This window comes from Cheilinus undulatus, linkage group 23 (assembly GCF_018320785.1).
Source record: "Cheilinus undulatus linkage group 23, ASM1832078v1, whole genome shotgun sequence".
In the NCBI taxonomy this organism is placed as follows: Eukaryota; Metazoa; Chordata; class Actinopteri; order Labriformes; family Labridae; genus Cheilinus; species Cheilinus undulatus.
The window spans coordinates 30,416,772-30,438,054 of record NC_054887.1 but is presented as its reverse complement, the minus strand read 5'-3'; the positions used below and the strand labels follow the sequence as shown (position 1 = coordinate 30,438,054).

At 36.7% G+C, this 21,283-nt stretch overlaps 1 protein-coding gene across 1 annotated transcript; it reads left to right on the top strand.

Moving 5' to 3' along the window:
* Positions 1 to 1,322: 1,322 nt before the first annotated feature.
* On the top strand, positions 1,323 to 17,285 carry nup50 (nucleoporin 50). Its single transcript, XM_041781280.1, has 8 exons — positions 1,323 to 1,476; positions 3,125 to 3,203; positions 3,556 to 3,639; positions 3,727 to 3,934; positions 7,314 to 7,970; positions 11,976 to 12,060; positions 13,824 to 13,942; positions 16,289 to 17,285. Exons 2-8 carry the CDS (start codon positions 3,135 to 3,137, stop codon positions 16,486 to 16,488), a joined length of 1,422 nt encoding a protein of 473 aa, XP_041637214.1. The 5' UTR covers positions 1,323 to 1,476; positions 3,125 to 3,134; the 3' UTR covers positions 16,489 to 17,285.
* The last annotated feature ends 3,998 nt before the right edge of the window (positions 17,286 to 21,283 follow it).

Below are 21,283 nucleotides of genomic sequence, written 5' to 3'. Positions count from 1 at the left end.
CTGTTGAGCACCATAACTGGAGCCAGCCAACAACCCCCATATCTCATAATTATGATTTCCTGTCTTAAACTTTTACCTGTTAAAAGTGATTGTATTTCATTTTTATGTTTTCTTACTTTTTTATTATCAAATAATTTCCATTTTATATCAAAATTGTATCTTTTTCCTAATCTTTTTCCTATCTTTTTCCCTTCTTTTTTCATAATTGTGATTTTTGAATCCCATCATTTTAAATTGATGTCAAATTATGACCTTCAATTTCATAATTTTGACTTTTAAATGTATGATTAAGACCTTTTATGTAATAATCATGAATTTTAATCTAAGAATTTTGACTTTTTAATTTCATAACTTTCACTTTAATTTAATAATTTGACCTTTAATCTATTTTAATTTTGTCTCATAATTCTGAATGTTATGTTATAATTTTGACTTTTTGTTTCTTTTTTTCTTACAGTTTTTATCTAAGAAATTCAATTTTATCTCATAGTATTGGTTTTTTATTTCGTAATTTTGTTTCTCATTATTTCTACATTTCATTTAATAGTTAAGGATTTTAGTCTCATAATTTGGACATTTCATGTCATTGTTAAGATTTACAATCTCATAATTTCTGACTCTACGTTAAACAATTATGACTTTCTCTCCTAATCATAATTTGCTGTCATAATGTAGATTTGTAATTTCATTATTTTGACTTTATCTGAAAATTTAAATTTTATCTCAAAAGTTTTTTTTTTCTTTAATCTCATAATTTGGACTTTTTTCATGAGAATTATGTTAGAACTTTGACATTTTATCTCACAACTACCTACTATCTCATAATTTTGACCATTAATTTAATAATTTCGAATTTATTTCAATAGTTTAGATTTGTTATCTCATAATTTTGACTTTTTTTTTTTAACTTTTGACTCTATAATCTCAAAATTTTGATCATTTATCTCATAATTATGACTTTTTTCATCCTTTTCACTTTATATCTCAGAATTTTTTATGATTTCAAATCCCACGATTTTTACTTTGTATTTAAAAATTATCAATTGATCTAATAAATGGTAACATAATTGTAACCATTCATCTCATTATTATGATTTGCTTTATCATAATTTTCATTTATGCATTTTTTTTTTTTATAACTATTACCTTATTTGCATATTTATTATTTTTTCTAATTGGCTGTAATGGACTTTCATAAATCTACAAAGAAGATTTTGTATTATGGAAAGTCAGTTATAAACTACAACTCCCTTGGTGAATGGAAGACTGTGATTGCTGCGCAGCCGCAGAAAGGTGGGGCGCGCCAACCCATGCGGATATACTAGTATGTAAAATGGCGGCGTGAGAGAGGCTCGTTCAAAACAGAGCGGTGTTACCTGTGAAGGTGGTTAGCTAGCATTGTGAAACGTTCTGCTTTACGTGGAGCTGCTTGAGAATCATTCGGGGGTAGAGGAAGGAATCTACATTCCTGAAAAGGTTCGTCATCGTTATATTAATAAACAGTTGAATCAGTGTGTTACTGGAGCTAACGTTAGCATTTTAGGCTGTGTTTAATACGACGTTAGCTGCTGAAGGCTAAAGGCCCGGTTCGATTTAATGAAATGAACCTGCCGTTAGCTCACATGCTAACAGACAGAGGATGGATGTAAAGTAAGGGAACATACTAGAAGGCTGTTTCGTTCCGGTGCATTCAAGAGTTAACATTTTTATCTACCTGACTGCCGATTTCACTGTCTGTGTTTCTGTTAACGGGTTGGCAGCCTTGGACAAAAAAAACCTCCAGAATATTCTTTCAACACACCGGTGTTACGTTTCAAAGAGTGTCCGTGTTAGCCGGAGACTTTCCTCCGAGTGCGTACATTGTTGAAGTTACAGGTGTTAAGACATTATTCGTTATCCCACCAAATGCCTCTTTGTTTAGATTTTTTAATATCTGATGTGTATTTTATAGACACTGATTAAAACAAAGCGTCAAACCGTCAAACATACCGTCTTCAACATCTATGTTGTAACCACGACAACCACGAACGCAGCCGGCAGAATGCCTCCAGTTAACACGGTTGCTAATTAAAGCCTAACACCGGCAGTGTTGGCAGATAAAATCAGTAAATTATTTGATTTAAAGGCTTTAATCGGAACTACATCCACTGATAATGCCAGATCCTTTTGATTTCTCAAATATGTCCCGTTTCAGTCCTCCTTTTAGAGTCACAGATGTTTTTACTCTCTTTGAATCGTAATTGCGCCTTTTTGGGTTGTCGCACTACCAGAACATTAAATTCTGTTATGATTCAAGTAAGAATGAAACTATGAACATATTGTAATTCCTCTGTAATATGAGCAGAAGTACTGGTTCAATTATGTAGATACATATTTTTATTTTTTTAATACCACGTGATTTAAAACAACAGATCTGTCTTTTTAATTATGGCCACCATCGAAATGTAGTGTCATTTTTTTCTTCATGGAAAGAGAGAGCTCTGTCTTAGTTGTACACACATATCGGTAACGTATCACCCTAAAGTTAGCAATGCATATCTAATTTAGATGGTGTAAAGTGGTTGTCAAGTTTTGTTAATTGTTGTATTTGTTTTTATTAATTGAACAAGAAATACTCAATTATTTACTCATAAACAAGCACAAATGAGTAATTAATGCGCACATCTCCACTTATAAGAGACTGGAACCAAGAAATAGTAACTGTCATTCATGAATTAGTTTGTTGTATGAAGAACTGTGACTGGAGGCTGATAAATCTAGTTAAATCAAAGAGGCTGGAAACTCGTCAGCTATAGTTATGGTGATGGATAAGAGAAATGTGACTCTATTTCATCTTTTGAGAAGTCCTAATGAGTGTTTACAACTAAAAATCCAAAGATTAGGGCTGGATTAGGTTCCGTCCTCTGCTGATAGGTTGATAGTTTGACACTGACGGTTAAGAAAGTGTTTATTTTCCATGTTTAAAATACTAATTCAGTTAATTCTTTAAGCCTGCACTGCTCCTCCAGCTGCTGTGCAACATAAAGTAAAAATAATCAGAAACACTCCCTATGTCATTACATGTGACTTTTTGTGATGAAGAGCTTTATCCTAGCTTTATCTGTCTGCTTATTTCATGTTACAGAGACGGAGGAATGGCGAAGAGGATCGCTGACAAAGAGTTAACGGACAGGAACTGGGATCAGGAGGAGGAGGGAGAGGAGGTGAGATGAAAAACTCAGATAATCTGAGCAATAAATAAATAAAAATAAACATAATGTGCAGATGCGTGGCACTTGAGATAATAATGTTTAGAATTTGGTATAAAAAAAAAAACCAATGGAAAATCTCTTTGATAAAAGGCTTATTGATAGATTTTTTTTTTCTTCATCTTTGATTTAATGATATATCGTATATTCCTTGTTTGATGTTTATGCAACTAGGCTGATGGAAAAACATCAAGAACAGAAATTAAAAATGCCTGCTTAACCTATGATAAAACAGAAAGTTTCAAATGAAAACAAACAGTTCAGATGTTTTGTCTGCTTTTTAATCTAAAATGCCGTCTTCTTTCAGGCTGGGACGTTTTCTGTCGCCAGTGAAGATGTGTTGAAAAACCGAGCAATCAAGAAAGCCAAACGCAGAAACATTGGAGCAGAGGTAAACATGTGAAGCTTATTTATGGAGTTTTATATCAGAGTTAACTCTTAAAGAGTCTTAACTTTAAACCGTTGTCTTGTATTTCAGGGGGAGTCGAGTGGAGCATTCAAAGGTTTTAAAGGTTTTGCCTTGAGCACGGGGACACCGGCGAGTGGAGCCTCCGCTCCAACAGCGTTTTCTGGTTTTGGGAACGGAGGAGGGTTTAAAGGCCTTGGTGGTCTGACAAACGGAAACAGCATCACACCGTCATTTGGAGGTTTCTCTGCTCCTGCTGCAGCATCAACAGCTTCACCTGGTGAGCAAGAATCAACTTTTAAATGTTATTTCAAGTGAAAGAGGAACAAAATTAGAGGGGTTTCTGCTTCTTCTAGCCACATTATAGAGACTTTTTTCTGTCAGATCAGCAGAACAACAGAAGGATGATTTTGCGAGCTGTAGCTGTATTCATGACTTTGCTGAAATCATTTGAAAGGTTGTGAGTTTAACCATGATTTTCAGAGAGAATCTGGCTGTAGAGTCTGTCTGTTGTTTTGTTATGTTATTTACAGTGAAACACCAGCAGAAGAGACTAATAATGTTTTGTTTGCACATGGAGAGATTTGAAATCTACCTGTCTGCATGGATGGATATGCATTTAGAAAGTACTCAAGACTCCCTTCACTTGTTTCAATTTCTTTATGTGATGCTACAATCATTTAAGTTCATTTTCCCCGTAATGACAGACGCTTTGGGCCATTTTGCATTTTTGTAAAGCACTGTTCCTTCAAATTTGCAGCATTTGACCCAAATGTGACCCAGCTACTTCTGTTTTTTTAAACGTGGCCTCATGAATGAATTTGAAAGTTTCTAAGCTCAAGTATCTTCTAGCAAAACCAAATTTAGATGGCTATAAAAAGGCTCTGAGAAGGCAACAGGGGATGGGCAACACCTTGCTCAGCACACCTGCTTGCCACGGCTGTTTTTAGGAAGCAAAACCTTCATGCAGGCTAAGAAGCTTTTTAAAATAATAGCGTCCAGGGCAGAGAGGTGTATTAGAATCACACTGAGTTTTATTAGCCAAATATATTTACAAAACAAGCAATTAATTCCAGTTTGCTGTGCTCTCAATGTACGGAAATTAAACGTTAAATATGAAAATAAACAAACCTGAGGAAAGTATAAAATTAAAATATGTACAAGCTTTTGTGAGGTATTTTAACTAGTATGTAAAAGTCTGCCTACATTAGTGGTATAGTTGCAAGGTGTGCAAAGGAGGCAAAGATGCTGAATAATTTACATGAACTAGTGCAAATATGCAAATGAGGGCACATTTGTCTAGTTATTTTATAAACTCTCAGAGGTACAGGCTGTATGCTCTCCCTCAAGTTGTTTTTAATCCTTTTTTGATGTCAGAGTAGAGGTAAATTTTAGTAACTAATCAGAAAGTAAATTTAAAGAAAGTTAAAGATTCTAGTTGCTTATTTTGAAATTAATGTCGACTTTTAAAATTAGTTCAAAATGATTAACATAAACATGTGCGACTCTGATTTAAGTTTATGCATACAGAATACATAGTTTCCACCACCAGGGGGCTCTCAATCAAAACAATAACAAAAGATGAGGAGAAGGTTTCGGACTCATTGCGGTTTGGACTCATAGCATTTCACAGATTAATTAACATCGGCCAAAATGTAGCCGGTACATTAACCTTTTTTTTTGCGGGGATTGTCTCTGCTCCTGTCACTCTGTGTGTCTCCATGCTGGACTCAGCCCGAGTGCCTGTCCCCTCCCCCTCAGACGCGGAGTGCAGCAGCAGCTCTCCCTCACTCAGTGTGGCCAACTTAGCGACTTTGTCGCTATATTTAGCTTGTTTTCAGACCCCTCTGGCGAAGCTTTTTCAAAAAAGCAACTAGCGACGAATCTAGTGACTTTTTCTGGTGTTACTGGAGAGTTTGGGAGACTTTGACTTGAAAGCACGTATCGTTGTTGCTTTTCTCACTGAGCAGCGCTGCTGCCGTGGGTCCCTCTCCGCCCCTAAGCACTCACAGGCGGCCTCCAGTTCGACTGCAGCAGAGTAGAGGACTAACGCCCGTTTCAGATTGGGATCGTGTTTTGCTGCTTGCGTGTGCTGCGAGTGTCAGCTCCGGTTCCTGCCGGTGTGGCTTTCACACAGGGCGCGAGTTTTCTGCCTGTCAGCCACATCTCCCTGCTCTCAAAGCGACTTCATTTAGTGTACAGAAGAAGTGTTTCAGGAACTATTCAAAATAAAAGCATTCTGGGGAGCAGGTTGCCTAGTGGTTGAAGGCGCTCCCCATGTACGCGGGTGGCCCGGGTTTGAATCCAGCCTGACAGGCGCATTTAAGCTTGTGGCCTTCCTCAGGGTTATCAAGAAACACATTGTAGACATATTCTATGTGCATGTTTGCCACAGTGATGTAAATATGGCTCTTCATTTATCATTTTCCTGTCTAATATGGTCCACAGCCGCAGTATAAGACTATTATACAGCGTTTTAATGTCGTCTAAGTTGCATCTTTGTGAAATAAACAAAGATAAATGCAACTGTTAATTCACACGTCCACATTTATGTTCATGTACAGTAAATATCCTGTGTATATCAAAGTTCTTATTTCATATAGCGGCTGATATATCGGATATCTGCTTTTTTTAGCCCGCAATATCGGTATCAGCATCGGCCCCAAAAATCTCATATCGGTTGGGCTCTGCTACAGACGGAGAAACAGCTCGTTCTGAGCAGGGCTGAAACAGAGGTGGTTTTAGACGTGCAAAAAAAAATAATGCCGTTAAAAGTAAGATGAAATGGTATTCTATCAATTAAAAAAATGCGTTGAAAAGTTTTTAATTATCTTTTTTTGACAGCCTTAGACAAAAAAAGGTCCAGCCGCTGATGGAGAGTAATCAGTTCGATCCCGAGTAAGCAGAGCAAAGCATGAATGAGGTACAGCAACAGAACAGCAGCTTCCAGTAGCAGTTCACGCTTCCTCACAAAAGCCATCTTTGACTTGACATCCAGCTTTTTCACAGCTATGATGAACATATCGTCTGTTCTGGTGGCTCCGTCCTAACAGCACTGTCACTTTTAAAGTACTGAGATGTTTTGTTTTGTACTTTCGACAGCAGGTACAGGGAGTTTTCCTGTGTTTTTTGGTGGATTCCTACCGTTAGTTCAAACCTCTTTCAAGAAATAGATCTAGATTTTGAAAGCTTTGGCACTCATGGATACTGTGAATCATTATAATAGCAAATTGTATTTTTTTAAGATGTGGTATGAAATTATCTTGAACTTTGACCTCATAACTAAGGAGTATATTTATATCAAGTAAACCATCTTTTAACCTCCTGTTACGCTGTTTTCAGGGTGCTCTCTCTCACAAAGGAGCAGCTGACTTCTGATCATATTAATGCTCTCTGTGGCTCATGTGAAGCTCTCTCTCTTGACTTCACTGTTGTCGTGTAATGGAGTTGAAAAGCTGCTGTATTGTGTGTTTTCGTGTGTAGTTGTGGTTGTGTGCTGGAGTGTAATGGAGCTGAATCAGCGGGGGGGTCAGTGCGTTTGTGTCTGTCTGCTCTTTCATTTCATGTCGTCGTGTTGCCGCGGGGCATGATGGGGGGGGGTTGCAGAGGGGGGGATGGGGCTGCTGTCACACTCACATCTCTCTCCTCCATCACCTCAGGTCTGACATTCAACGGCCCCGCCTCCACCAAGCCCACCGCTGACATCACAGCCAAGCAGACCAACGGTTCCGCCCCCAGCCCGGCTCAGAGCTCGGGCTCCTGCAGCAGCGGCGGCAGTGTGAGCAACAAGGAGTACAGCCGGCAGCTCACGGCGCTCAACTGCTCGGTGCGCGACTGGATCACCAAACACGTGAACGACAACCCTCTGTGCGACCTCAACCCCATCTTCAGGGATTATGAGCGCCACCTGGCCAGCATCGAGCGCCAGTACGGGGCTGGCGCTGCAGACGGGGGCTCAGAGGAGAAGACATCCACAGCCTCCTCTCCTCCATCTCCTCCTCCCTCCTCTTCAGCCTCCTCCAGGAGCAGCACGGCGGCTCCGGCTCCTGCAGCATCTTTGTTCTCCTTCAGTAAAACCACGATAGACGACTCGGCTCAGAATAAAAGCACCAGCAGCAGCAGCTCCGGCGTCACGTTTAACTTCGGGCAGAAGGTGGACAGCTCCGTGCTCACCTCCTTAGGGTCCAACTCCACTGCCCCCAGCTTCTCCTTCTCCTCCAGCGCCTCCTCCAGCACCACCTCCTTGTTTGGAGCTCCTGGATCTGCTGCACCGCTGTCCTTCAGCGGGAACAAGAGCAGTGACGCTCAGCCTGCAGGTAAGCCCTCGGGGAGACAGAATAATGTCTGTGAATGAGGAAGATGAGCTGGGAGAGATTCAGATCAGACTTATACATAATTATATTTCATCTTTTAACATTACAGGATGCACAGAGATCCAAATGATACTGAAAATATCCAGATTCTTTCATTCTGGAATTAATCTGCTTAATATTTTCTTTATCAGTTTATCTACAGCTGCTGCAAATCCCTATTTCTTATTACATAGGGCTGGGCATTCTGTCAGGGTTTTAGATGTATTAGTAGAAAAATATAAGGCCTAAAGCTCAGTAAAAAGATTATTTATTGTAAGGACCAATACAAATGATCTCATGGGAATTAACCTTTTGATTTTGTTTAATTCAGGAGCTTTTATAATGTTAGTCAAAATCAAATGATTTTGTTACCATGGCAGCAAAAATTGAAGTCCTGCACACTCAATATGGAGCAGTTCATCGCTTTAAATGATCAGAAATTGCAGACAAACTTCTGCACACTGTCTAAATTGCACAAAATTGTTGGCAACATTTGGAAAATGGCTGAAACTTGCAAGGAGCAAGGGTTACCTTCCATCCTTGCCAGTTCCATTGTCTTCTCCAAATATAGCCAACAGTTTTTTGGAGTTTGTCTGCAATTTTTGATTATTATAAACACTAAATTGCCCATTATTGGGTCTGCAGGACTTGTGTTTCTTTCACTGTAGCATCCAAAAAGTTTTTAAGTGTCATTTGATTGTTACTAGAATCATATCACAGCCTACAGCTCTTATATTTGAACAACAATTTGGTATTTCTTTACAGAAAGCTTTTAGTCCATATTGCCCAGGCCTCCTTGTCAGTTTAGTTGAATATTTGCTGATTTTAAGAGGCTTGATAAATAAAAGTAGCTTGCTTTTTTATTAGTAAAGGCAGTATTTCTGGGCTTTTGACTGTAACTCAGGAAAAATAATCTGTGAGCTTTTTAAGTGGTCAGGCATGTTAATTTATGCTCAATCTTGGGCTATTAAAACCAGACTCAGGAGTGAAAAGTGATGTCTATAAATGTGTTTTCTCTGAATAAAAATGTTTACTGTGATGCAAAAGGTAGAAAAACATTTGCATAAGAGACACTGTTACCTGCAAATTCCAGCTATGTCTTCTCCAATTATACCAGCATAAATAGTTAATAATATTATCCCATCATTGCCTGAATTTATTCCAAACAGGTTTATAAGCCATATATGAGCTCTATAAATAATTAAACTCCCCTGTTTGTAAGATTTAAAACTATAGATGCCCATTTTCCCCTTCTTTAAGACACAGAAATGTATCCTAATTCCAAATTGGTTAAGTTAAAGATGAATATTCTGGCAGTTGCATTGTTGATATGTCGTTTGTGGAAAATGATCTGTAAAGGCAAACTAAAGACCTTTTAATTTAGTCATTACAGGCATTAAGTTTGTTTTTGTGCCATAGAAAAGTCTTGGCTGGGAGTAAAGTCTCATGATGTTCCTTGTTTTGAAAGATTCTTTGAATTATTCTCTAGATTAATCAGATAATTGTGAAATATCAGACACAGAGAGAATGTGTAAAAGCTAGTGTTTGAGATGGATTTACTCTAAACTTAAACTCTGGACTCTACTGAGGATATTCTCCATTAATCAAACAGAAACAGTCGGTTTAAGACCCTCCTGAGGAGTAAATATAAAGAGAGTGTATTTTTAGAGTATAAGCAGATGAAAAACAAACATTTATTTTTCTGTATTGTTGTTTTTGAAAGATCAGCTCATTTCTGATCAATAGATAGGCCTAATTGATTGCTAATATTTACCCGTGATTTAAAGCACTCTTCTCTCTTTAGATGGCTAACTATTGTTTGAAGGTATGACCAAAGATCTTCTATTTTTAAGATCTTTTGATACACCCCACCACTGACATAACACAGTTTGTATTAGTTTAGGTAATGGTTCAAGAGGTATTGAATTACGATAAATGTTTACAAGTTTTAACAGAATATATAAACCTAAAGATCTACAGTGTAGAGCAGTGGTTCTCAACGTTTTCAGCCTGCAACCCCCAAAATAAAGGTGCCAAAGACCGGGGACCCCACTGTACCTGGAGGTGATTGAACACAGCCATAAAAAAATCAAGAATAGTGCAGACAAGGGGGAGGTCCCTGGGACCCAGCCAAACTGGGGGTCCATGGAGGTCAGCAAAACCATTGTCCATTGTGAAGTTGAGCTGTGAAACCCATATTTTATATTTGACCTGAATAATAACCGCTCTTATCAAAGAAACAAATATCTTTATTTATTCATTTGTAATTAAATAATTAAATGGGTTAAAAATGGCTAAAATTGGTTGATAATGGCAAACAATGGTGGAAAAGGTGGTGAAATTAGATTTCTAAAGAATATATTTGGGTTAAAGCGGCAAAAACGGGCACAAAAAGTGGCACGAGGGAATTAAAAAGTGGCAGAAATTGCTTTTAAGTGCGAAAAACCGATGGAAGTTGGGTGGAATGGGATGAAAATTTGATATAAACTGGCAAAAATGGGTTAACTGTGGTTAAAATGGGCAAAAAGGGATTGGTGGAGGCAATAATGGGTCAGCAGAGGCAATGGGAAAAGGTGGTGAAAAGGGTTGATATTTGGTAAAATTGGTGTAAAGTGGCAATAGTGTAATTTTAAAAAATATTAGTTTTTTAAGGCATCTGGTGACCCCCTCTCAGTGTGTCATGACCCCCAAGGGGGTCTCGCCCCCAAGGTTGAGAACCACTTGTGTAAAGGATGAAAGGCAGGATATAAGAAGACCCAAACGCTGACTAACTTCCTCTCCCAGTGTTTAAATGATTAATTAAAGAGATTAGAATTACTAATGCAGCCTTACCTTGGTCAGGTTGTTGGTGTTTGTGTCTGAAATGGATTTAATGTTTGTAATTAGCAGAAGGAGATTAAGGAAGGTGTCGAGTCTAATACAGCAAATCAGGATTATCTCCTTCATCCGTTAATCTCAAGATTAATGAACAAATCAAAGTAAAGAGATTCACATGCCTGCTTTCTTTCCACCAGTCCAGAGCTTTATTGTACCTTCAAATAAGGTTGTTATTTTAACAAGCAATGGCATCAAAAAAAGCCAAAAATGAAAACAAAACTTAATCTTCACAAGACAGATGTGAAAGAGAGGAATGGATCTATCAGAACTTTGAAATACATGAATGTTACCGTCGTTTTGTGCAGTTAAGTTTGTGATTTCGGTGTTCCTCAGGGCTCCATACTCAATCCTCTACAAATTATATGCACTAAAGGAAAAGATCTAGAGCTGAATGAATTGATCAAAAAATACAAGAAAACTCCTTAATGTTTTTGAAATGTTTCAATGCCTGCAATTTGTGGTAATTGAAAATGAAGTATTGAATATCAATTGCATGTGACTTCACTTTCCATCCTCTGGTATCAAAACAGATATCAACATTATCAGATTTTTACTGGCGTTATAACCAAGATCACGTTTTACTATCAGGACCACCCTACTTGCATCAGAAGATTTCATTTCTATATGAAATTCTTTCAAGACTTTTGAAAAAAAATGTGGAAATCAATAGATAAACAGCTGAAAGGAAGTTTTCAGAAATATGAAGCTGCTCTTCCTCTGATCTGATAATAAATGCTTGTGGGTTATCTGCAAACTTCCTAAATCAACAGTGAGGTAGGTTAAGCAAACTGCAGCAACAGTGAAAGTTTTGTAAAATAAGAAAGTATTCAGGAAACTTCTTGCAAAATTCAGCAATCAAAAACTAAAAACAACCAACGCTGTGTGCCTAGGACCTTCATATGTTTATGTTTTACATAAAAATGTAAAAATGTGACATTGTGACAACCCTACTCTCTAAAAATCACTGAATTTTCATTTATTTTTAGCTCTTCTATTTAGAATGAAAGGGTCATTTGACACCTGATATTCTGGTCTTGTTTCTGGTTAAAACATGGGACACTGAAATCATCATTTCTCTTTTTTTTTTTGCAGATGAGAACGGAGACGAGGAGTCGGAGGAGCCGCCGAAACCGGAGGTCAAAGAGGTGAAAGAGGACGACGCTTTCTACTCAAAGAAGTATGTCTGAACCGTTTTATCTGCTCACCAGTTAATCATGTTTCATGCATGTTCATTTTTCAAGAGATTTAAAAAGCTTGAATTAATGAATGTAGTCTGTATCCCGTAGTCATGACCCTTTCCTTCATTATAATATTAATGATTACTGCTGGTCTATTCTAATGGGCTACAACAGAGTAACTCTGGTTATGGTTTGGCGTCATACAAACAAAGATTGATTGATTCACTGACTTTCTGACCAGTCAGAGTGATTTGTCTAACTATTTTGGATCAGTTTAAGAAACGTAGAAAAGAAAGACTGTGTTACAAGAAGTCAGAAGGAATAAATCTCTCTGGTAAAGAATAGAGCTGACCCTGAAGGCTCGTGTTCTGATATTTTCTTGGATTTTCTCCAGAATAAAAGCTCTGCATGTGTCGCCTTTAAAAACATCAGAAAAACTAGAACTAACACTGGTTATTTTATACCTTCATGAGGTTTACACATGCAAATTACAGCAGTGGGTCAATAAGAAGGGCACTTTGTTGTTGGTATTTATAGAAATGTTTTACTACAGGCATCGTCATTCTCCACTCATCAGAGTGACCACACCTCTATTTAGAGGAAAACAAGCCCTGAAACAGAGTCTCAGTAGAGTAGAAAACAGCAATAACAACATGATTAAACACTGTTGTGTTGTATTTTGTTCAGGATCCACTACCATATTCTTAATGGCAAATCAAGACCCAAAGTTTCTGCGTTTTGCAGTCATAACTAAGCTACAACTACATATCCTTCAAAATTAAAGCACATTAAAGCGGTTTGGTCTCTTAATTTTTCTCCAGACACTCTTTTGCGACCCACTTTTGGGTCCCGACCCACCAGTTGAGAATCAGTGCTTTAAATTATTTATGGCCTTGTGCTCTCTGACCCAGGAGCCTGTTTGCAGATTCTCTACAAATGTAATAATGGCGCCTATAGACTTAATATCCAGCTCATTTAGCACAGTTAAAACAGACTAGTAATGTGTGTGTGGGTGTGTAAGAGTCCGTCGGTCACAGGTTGGGCTTGTTTGTCTAGTTTGACAGAGCAGGTCTAAACACACACTCATATACACCTTTAACACTGTTTCATAATGTTATGATGACGATCCTTGTACAGATGAGTAATATTTTTCTGTTTAACTCTTCCCTTTGAAAGTTTCTCACAGCTATTTCTTAAGACAGGCGCATCAAATAAAAAGAAATTCAAAGGACACCCCTGTACATGTTCCAACTTGCAAAAAAAAAGATACATTTGCACTTTCATTGCTAGACCTTCATCAGCTTGCCATAATTTCGGTTTAATTTTATGTTTAGCTCTCTAGCCATTGGATTCAGGATTCTTCTGACCACTGCACATCTTTAACTTCAGCTTTTAATCCCTGAAGAGCCTGCCTTTCCTATTTATTTCCATTCATTTATATGGAATTATTTCATCCAGAAAGAGGAGGGGCTGGCATCTTTGGGGCAATGCACCTGGTTGGATTATTTTTACCAGTGTGCAAAGTTTGAGGATATTCCTCTCCTTTCACAAGAATTATGCAGATGGACACGTAGAGAAAACCTGAAAATACACCACCTCTGGCCTTGACCATCACCTGTACAGAAACATGATAATATCCCTGAAATAAAAGTTACTCTATTTGTCTGTCAGTGTTTTTTTGCTCTGAAGACTCCAGACTTGATTAACTGTATAATTCCCTTTAATCTGAAAAAGTCTGTAATCCTGTTTTTGTTTATTTCAGGTGTAAACTGTTCTACAAGAAAGACAGCGAGTTCAAAGATAAAGGTGTGGGCACTCTGCACCTCAAACTGACGGAGGATGGGAAAACTCAGATGATCATCCGCGCCGACACAAACCTTGGTAAAAAAAAAAAAAAAAAAGATACACTCAGAAACAAACACGTCAGGAGATGAAACTGGGACACGCTGGGTCCACAGGAAGTTCAGACGAGTTCAGTGTTTTGAAGAGGAGAAGAAGAAAGGGAGGGGGAGGGGGGATGCTAAATAAAACATCAGATGAGCTGAAGTCAGTTCTGGTTTTGGGTAGATAAAGTGAAACCTTTACTAAATCATACTAGGATCCTTCAAAAAGATAACTTTATTTTGATGGTCCAATTAAGGCTGTTAAAATGGCCCATACCAGGCAGATTTATTACTTTAGTGCTCTGTTATAAAGCACCAAAGCTTTCAAAAAAACATCAGTTTCTTAAGACATCTCACACAGATGATGGGCTCGCCTTTAATTGTTGTTGCCGTGGAATTAGAGAGCATTAGCAAGTACCAAAGGTTTTAAAAAATCAAATTTTAGTCACATTTTGACCAAAAGTAGGGGGAAAAAGGAGAGCACTGTTTAATTTTCACTATGTATAAACCTTACCTTTGTTTTTGTGAACTTTAGACGGCATCCCGTGCAATATTTAGATAATTTACAAGAATTTTCCCCAAACTGAGAGTCACAGACAATGGGTTTCCATGTCATTTTATTTTTTATAGACTGGTGTCAGAGTTAAAAACTCCAACTCCAAAGTCCACTATCATCAGAATGGCAAACTAGTCAGACCTATCCAGGGCCAACTCCTTTCCTTATTTCCCTTTTTTTTTTAACTTGATAGTCTGTTAGTGAAATTGTCAGAAAACTGTAAAACAAAAAACCCAAACTGTCTGCAAACAAAACCGACTTTTTTATTTTCTCCTCATTGTCCTCGTTCTGTCAAAGTGAATGTTTTAAATCCTTTTAATTCACGTGTATTTCTTTTTGCATAAATCCCCTGACGCACACAAAAGGGAGCAGGGCTGTTTCTCTGTTTTCTGAGCGATTGTTAAATATAGATGAGCTATGGTTAAACAGCTCCACCTGGTGGTCAGACAGAGGAACTACAGCCTCCTCACCTCATTGTGTAACTTAGAGACCTCAAATAATTAAACATCTTAAGCCAATTAGAGCAACGTTACAGGAGATTGTAGTTAAATAGGATGTAGAATAAAATATTATCTTAGCAGAGCAGGTTCAATTTGGTTAGAGGAAACAAACATTTTTATTAAGAAAGAGTCTGTACAAATGTTCATTCTTTATCTGCTGACACTTAAGGAGTACCACAGATTCAGTTAAAACCTGTGTTTGGTAGTCAACATGTCCACAGTTAACCATCTTTGTTAAAGTGATATTTGTCTGAAATTATCAACTGCAGATCTTCAGTCCTGAAGACCTGTCTACATTCACAAATACATTGGCAATGTTTCTTTACCCAAACATTTTTGTGCATTTTAGACCATGTACAAGAGTTTGTCTGCATTTAGGAATAGGGATGTAGTGTCAGAATCTTATGGTAACACCCCGGTAACAATTTCATTTTTAACCCTTTCCGTCACTTGTTTCTGCCTGTTTTTGCTACTTTAACCCAAATAAGTTCTTTAGAAATCTAATTTCACCAACTTTTCCACCATTTTTTTGCCATTATTAACCAATTTTAGCCATTTTAACCCATTTAATTGTTTTTAACAAAAGTTATTTTATTGTGAGAAGGCTATTTTCTACACAAATGAATAAATAAAGATATTTGTTTCTTTGATAAGAGTGGTTATTTTTCAGGTCAAATATAAAATATGGTTTTCACAGCTTAACTTCACAATGGACCATGGTTTTGTTGACCTACATGGACCCCAGTTTGGCTGGGTCCCAGAGACCTCCCCTTTTATCCCCCCTTATGGACAGCCTTGTCTGCACTATTCTTGAATATGAATGGGTGTGTTCAACCATCTCCAGGTATAGTGGGGGTCCCCGGTCTCTGGCACCTTTATTTTTGGGGTTGCGGGCTGAAAAGGTTGAGAACCCCTGAACCATGCTAAGTCCTAGCCATCGAATATTGAGTGATGTCTGGTGTTAATCATCAAATATTGCATTGCAACTTCTGCAGACATTCTAAATTGCACAAAAACATTGGGAAAGGTAACTTTGACTAATAAGGCAGTATAAAGAAGATATCCTGCAGTTTTCTAAGCACTCATTCCACTATCACACTACTGTGTTATGAAATGGATGTTATTTCAAAGACTTAGGCCTTCAAATCCTCTCGTTTGCTGAAACTGTATAATTTTAAAAGATATGGTGTCATGTTGAGGGACAAAAATGAAACAAACTGCTAAAAATAAAAACAGTGCCGTGTTTGACGTGAGTTTGATTTGTCCTCTTTTCTGTCATGCTCTTCAGGAAACATCCTGCTGAACGTCCTGGTGCAGTCATCCATGCTGTTCACTCGGGTCGGGAAGAACAACGTCATGGTGGTGTGTGTCCCAAACCCAGTCCTGGACGACAAAAACCCAAACAGCCCCGTCCCCCTCCTCATCCGGGTCAAGACCGCCGAGGATGCCGACGAGCTCCACAAGACGTTGGAAGAGAAGAAAGGCTGAACCCACCCTCTCCCCCCTGTCCTCCCTGAGCTTTTAGCACCTGGTCATCCTCCGGACTCATCACACCGGTTTTAATCACACGCACATGTAAACACACCTGTACTTAACTCACCTGGTTAATCACGTTTCCCTCAGACCCTCACGATAAAATTGGTCGTCATACTGTGAAATGCGTTTATTAGAATCACAATTATACAAAGCACGCCGTTGTCGTTGCTTAGACTCGGCTACATTCCTCCGGTTCGACGCTGCTGCTGCTGTTTTTATTGGAGAAACAGAACGATGTATCTTCTATCTCAGTGTTTAATTTTACTGTTTTAATTTGGTTGTCGAGTGACTGAAAGTGCGAACAAAGATGAATATTATCGTACGATCTTTACCACTGAGTTTATTTTGGGGAAAGCTCCAAATAAAAAGGTCCAGTCGATTTGGTTTTACAAATTAAATACTTGCAGTAACAGTTTTTTTTTTTTTTAAGTGAACGTGTCGAGGAGTTAGCGTGTCTGTTGTTTTTTGCTCTGGAAACTATTTATTGTGTGGGCAGAATTTGTACTCTCACTGATTGAACCTTGTGTGAATGTTTCCCCTGATGAGCTTCTGATACCTGCGTGTAAGGGAAGTGCAAAAACAGACCAGCTCTTTATTTTTATTTTCATTTTCTGTAAACATGGACTCTGTTGTTTTTCCAAGTGTCCTTTGTGTGGCCTTCGGTTCGGCCTTCTGGATGAGGCATGCTGTCATCGTCTGAGAACATTTGTAAAGACATTTATTGGGGAATAAAAGGAATCAAACCACAACACCTGCTGTTCTTTAATTTTTATGTTAAATTAAGTCTTGAAGATGTGAATTTGTTCTTAAAAGTGTTAATGGCTCATCCTCTGAAGAGGACTGAATTCAACTTCCTTGTTAGCTTAAAAGTCATGAAGACTTAGAGGGTTACCCTCTGAAGAAACTTAGTTTTTAGGAAGTAAATCTGAGAGTGGTGAAGATATGTAAACAAGACTTAAAGGGTTCATCCTCTGAAGATAAGAAAGGAGGTTAAAAAGTCTAAATTAGCTGGTCTTGCTCATTTAAATGTCAGTGAGTTTTAAATGGTCCATTCCCTGAAGAGCAAGAATTAAGAAGATTTGAATTGATCTTGCCTTTTTAAATATTTAAATTTAAAAGGTGAACCTCTGCCGTGCAGTAGTTTGTCTTGCTTTTAAAATTTAAATTTCATAGATTAAGATAGTCATTAAGATTTAAGTGGGTCATCCTCTGAAGAGCAGGAGTGAAGTAGGTAAATATAGAAGGTTTTGTCTATTAAAATATTTAGATTTAGAGGGTTCATCCTCTGAAGAGCAGGACTTAAGTAGGTAAATGTAGTAGGTCTAGTCATTAAATTACTGTCATTTAAAATTAAAGGGTTCATCCTCTAAAGAGCAGGAGTGAGGTAAGTAAATGTAGTAGGTCTTGTCTATCATAATATTTAGATTTCCAGGGTTCATCCTCTGAAGAGCAGGAGTTCAGTAAGTAAATAAAGCAGGCCTTGTCTATTATAATATTTAGATTTCGAGGGTTCATCCTCTGAAGAGCAGAAGTAAAGTAAGTAAATAAAGTAGGCCTTGTCTATTATAATTTTTAGATTTCGAGGGTTCATCCTCTGAAGAGCAGGAGTTAAGTAAGTAAATAAAGTAGGCCTTGTCTATTACAATATTGCCAATTTAAATGAAGAGAGTTCATCCTCTAATGAGCTTTAGTTTAGGTCAATATAACAGGTCTTGTTTTCAAAGTAGTGTAATTTAAATTTAGGGGGTTCATCCTCTGAAGAGCAGGTGTTAAGTAGGTTGATATAGTAGGTATTGTCTATTAAAATATTTAAATTTAAACGGTTCATCCTCCGAAGAGCAGGACTTGTCTATTGCAATATTGTCAATATGAATAAAGAGGCTTCATCCTCTGAAGAGCAGACGTTTGTTTTGCTTATTAAATTCAAGTTTTTTAGATCAAAATATAGTCATTAAGGATTAGATGGTTCATCCTCTGAAGATAAGTTTTAGTTGATCTTTTTCTTCTTGGATTAAAATATAGTCATGAGGACCCTTTAATGAACAGGAATTAGTCTGGTTGATAGGATTCAGGGTCCTCATTGATTTGAACCTAATATTTAAGATTGAAGGGTTCACCTTCTGAAGAGCAGGAATTGGGTTGTTAGTTAAAATGAAATCTCTTGTAGGTTTAAATTCAAGATTATGAGGGTTCATGCTCTTAAGATCAAGCCTTGAAATACTATGATAAACTCTCTGGTAGATTTAAAATCCTCTGAGGAGAATGAATTTGATTTAAATATAAATGAATAAACATCTGCTGAGCAGCATGATTTGTCTTTGTTAAATCAATAAAGGACATTTTTTTTAAATGTATAAGTACCTCGAAATAGTTCATCCCCTGATGATCAGGAGTAGAGTTACTTTTATACATTTAAATGGTGGTGATACAAAAGGTCTTTATCTGCAGGAGACACTTGATCTAAATGGTTCATCCTCTGAAAAGCAGCAAAGATAAATCTAATTCTCTTGTGGACTGAAATGTAGTCAGAGATTTTAAGGGTTCAGCCTCTGAAGAGCAGGCGTTCATTAAATTTTTAGAGTAAAAACTGTAGAGGTTTATCTTCTGGGAAATCAGGGACATGGATATTTTTAGACTAAAAATGAAGGATGAGATATTTATTTAACCTGAATCCTCAGGTGACAAAGAAAAGTGAAGTCAGAAAACTAAACCTTAGTGCCAGTGATAATAAAATGAATAAATTAAGAAAAAGACATTTTTTTCTGATAATGTGTATTTCAATAAATAAATACAGGAAAAATGTACATCCATTATATAAACTAAGCAACAGAAAGGACAGAAACATGCACATTTACTGTGTCTGTGTACAAAAGCAGAGATGAAAGCTTTGAACTGTGAATACGTCAACAAAAAGCTTTTAACAAACAAGTTTCAAAAAGGTTCTAAAAGCGTTTTACAGTGCAAACTGTCATTTTTCTCTTATCAAATGTTTCTCAGTTAAAGCAGTCTTTGCTATCGATCAGCGCGGATACATTCAGCTGGAGAAACTACCAAACTACATCGTTGTCAATAACACTGAAGAGACGAGCGAGGGAAAGAATCGTCCAAAACAAAGAAGGAAGGGAGGTGACCTGTGGAAAAAATCAGTTTAAATACGACACACTAAAAAAAGAAACACTGACTGAATTTGATCGAGGATGGCTTTGTCTTTGAGTGCAAATCAATCACTGATAATCAATAACCAAAAACTGCAGCCGATTCATGCTCCATGTTTCAGATTCATTCTTAGAGTTTTACTGTCCAATTGTGGAAAAAAACCCTGAAATTTTCACCAAATTAGCAAAAGTTTGAAGTTGACCTGATTATAACACGTTGATTATTCAGATATTCCAAGCATATTAATTAGTCCATCATGACTGAGCTTTTATCAGGAGACTTGTGGCATGAAATTTAAGTTTTAACACTTGTAGGAGCTACAATGATCCACAGAATAAATGAATACAATTCCAACCTTTAACTGCACTGGATCGAATCGTACTATAGTCGACTGAAAACAGAGAAAATCTCTTTTCTGAACGATTGAGATAAATGTAATGGAAAATTGAAAATCCTTTTAAGAATCTTTGCTGTTTTCTTAATCATTGAGATGGGTATTTTGGAATTCTGAGAACATTTTTAGCAAGAAAAAAAAAAAAACTTTTTCAATAATGACAAAAATTCTATAAAATGGAATGATTGGGAGGGGTGTCAATTTTCCTGGACTCTAAAGATTTACATTTTTGAATTAAAAAATTAAAATTGGTGTTTTGGAGTAATGAAAACTTTTTCTATGACAAAAGAAAAATCTTCTTTTCCTTGAATTGTAGAGATTGGTACTTTGGAATTACAAACATTTTTAAAACAAAAATTGAAAAATAATTTTTGTGACAAAATTCAATTTTCTCTGAAGTAAAAAAAAAAAACAAAACAGTTTGGAATCATGAGAAAACATTTTTATCAAATATCTCTGTTTTTTGAACAATTAAGACTTTTTTTTTAAAATTCTGAGATTGTTTTAGTCTGAGTTATAGTTATTTTGCATTATACGAAGTCTGTTTTTTAACAATTGGGATAACTATTTGGAATTTGGAAAAACATGTTCAGAATGATAAGACAGGTGTTTTGGAATTATAATAAAATAAATATTTTCTGAATTATTCAGTGGTATTTTGGAAGTATAAAACATTTTTATGAATCAAAAAAAAATTCTGACTATTAATATAGATAATTTGGAATGATAAAACTTAGTAAAAAAAAAAGTCTGAGTGATTGAGATTGGTTTTGTGAAATTTTGAAAACATTTCATGAAATAAAAAAGTCTATATCCCTAATTATTGAGACAGTTGTTAGGTTTTTTTTTTTTAAATTAAGATAAGTGTTGTGGAATTCTGAGAAATATTTTGATTGAAAAAAAAACCTCACTTATTTGGAAACATGGAGCTATAGATTTTGGAATTAGACAAAATAATATTACGGTAAAAATATCAACCTTTCCAAATTTTCACGATACTTAACTCTTAAATTAAAAAAAAAAGAGCAAAGATTTTTTTTTCATTAAAAATGTCTCTAATTATTCCGACATATCTCATAAATTAAAAAAAAAAACAGAGATCTTTTCTGTTTTCAAGTAAATGAAATACACTTGTATTGTGCTGCCCTTCAATTAAAGAAAATACTGTGATTGGTGGACATGAATGCTCCAAAATTT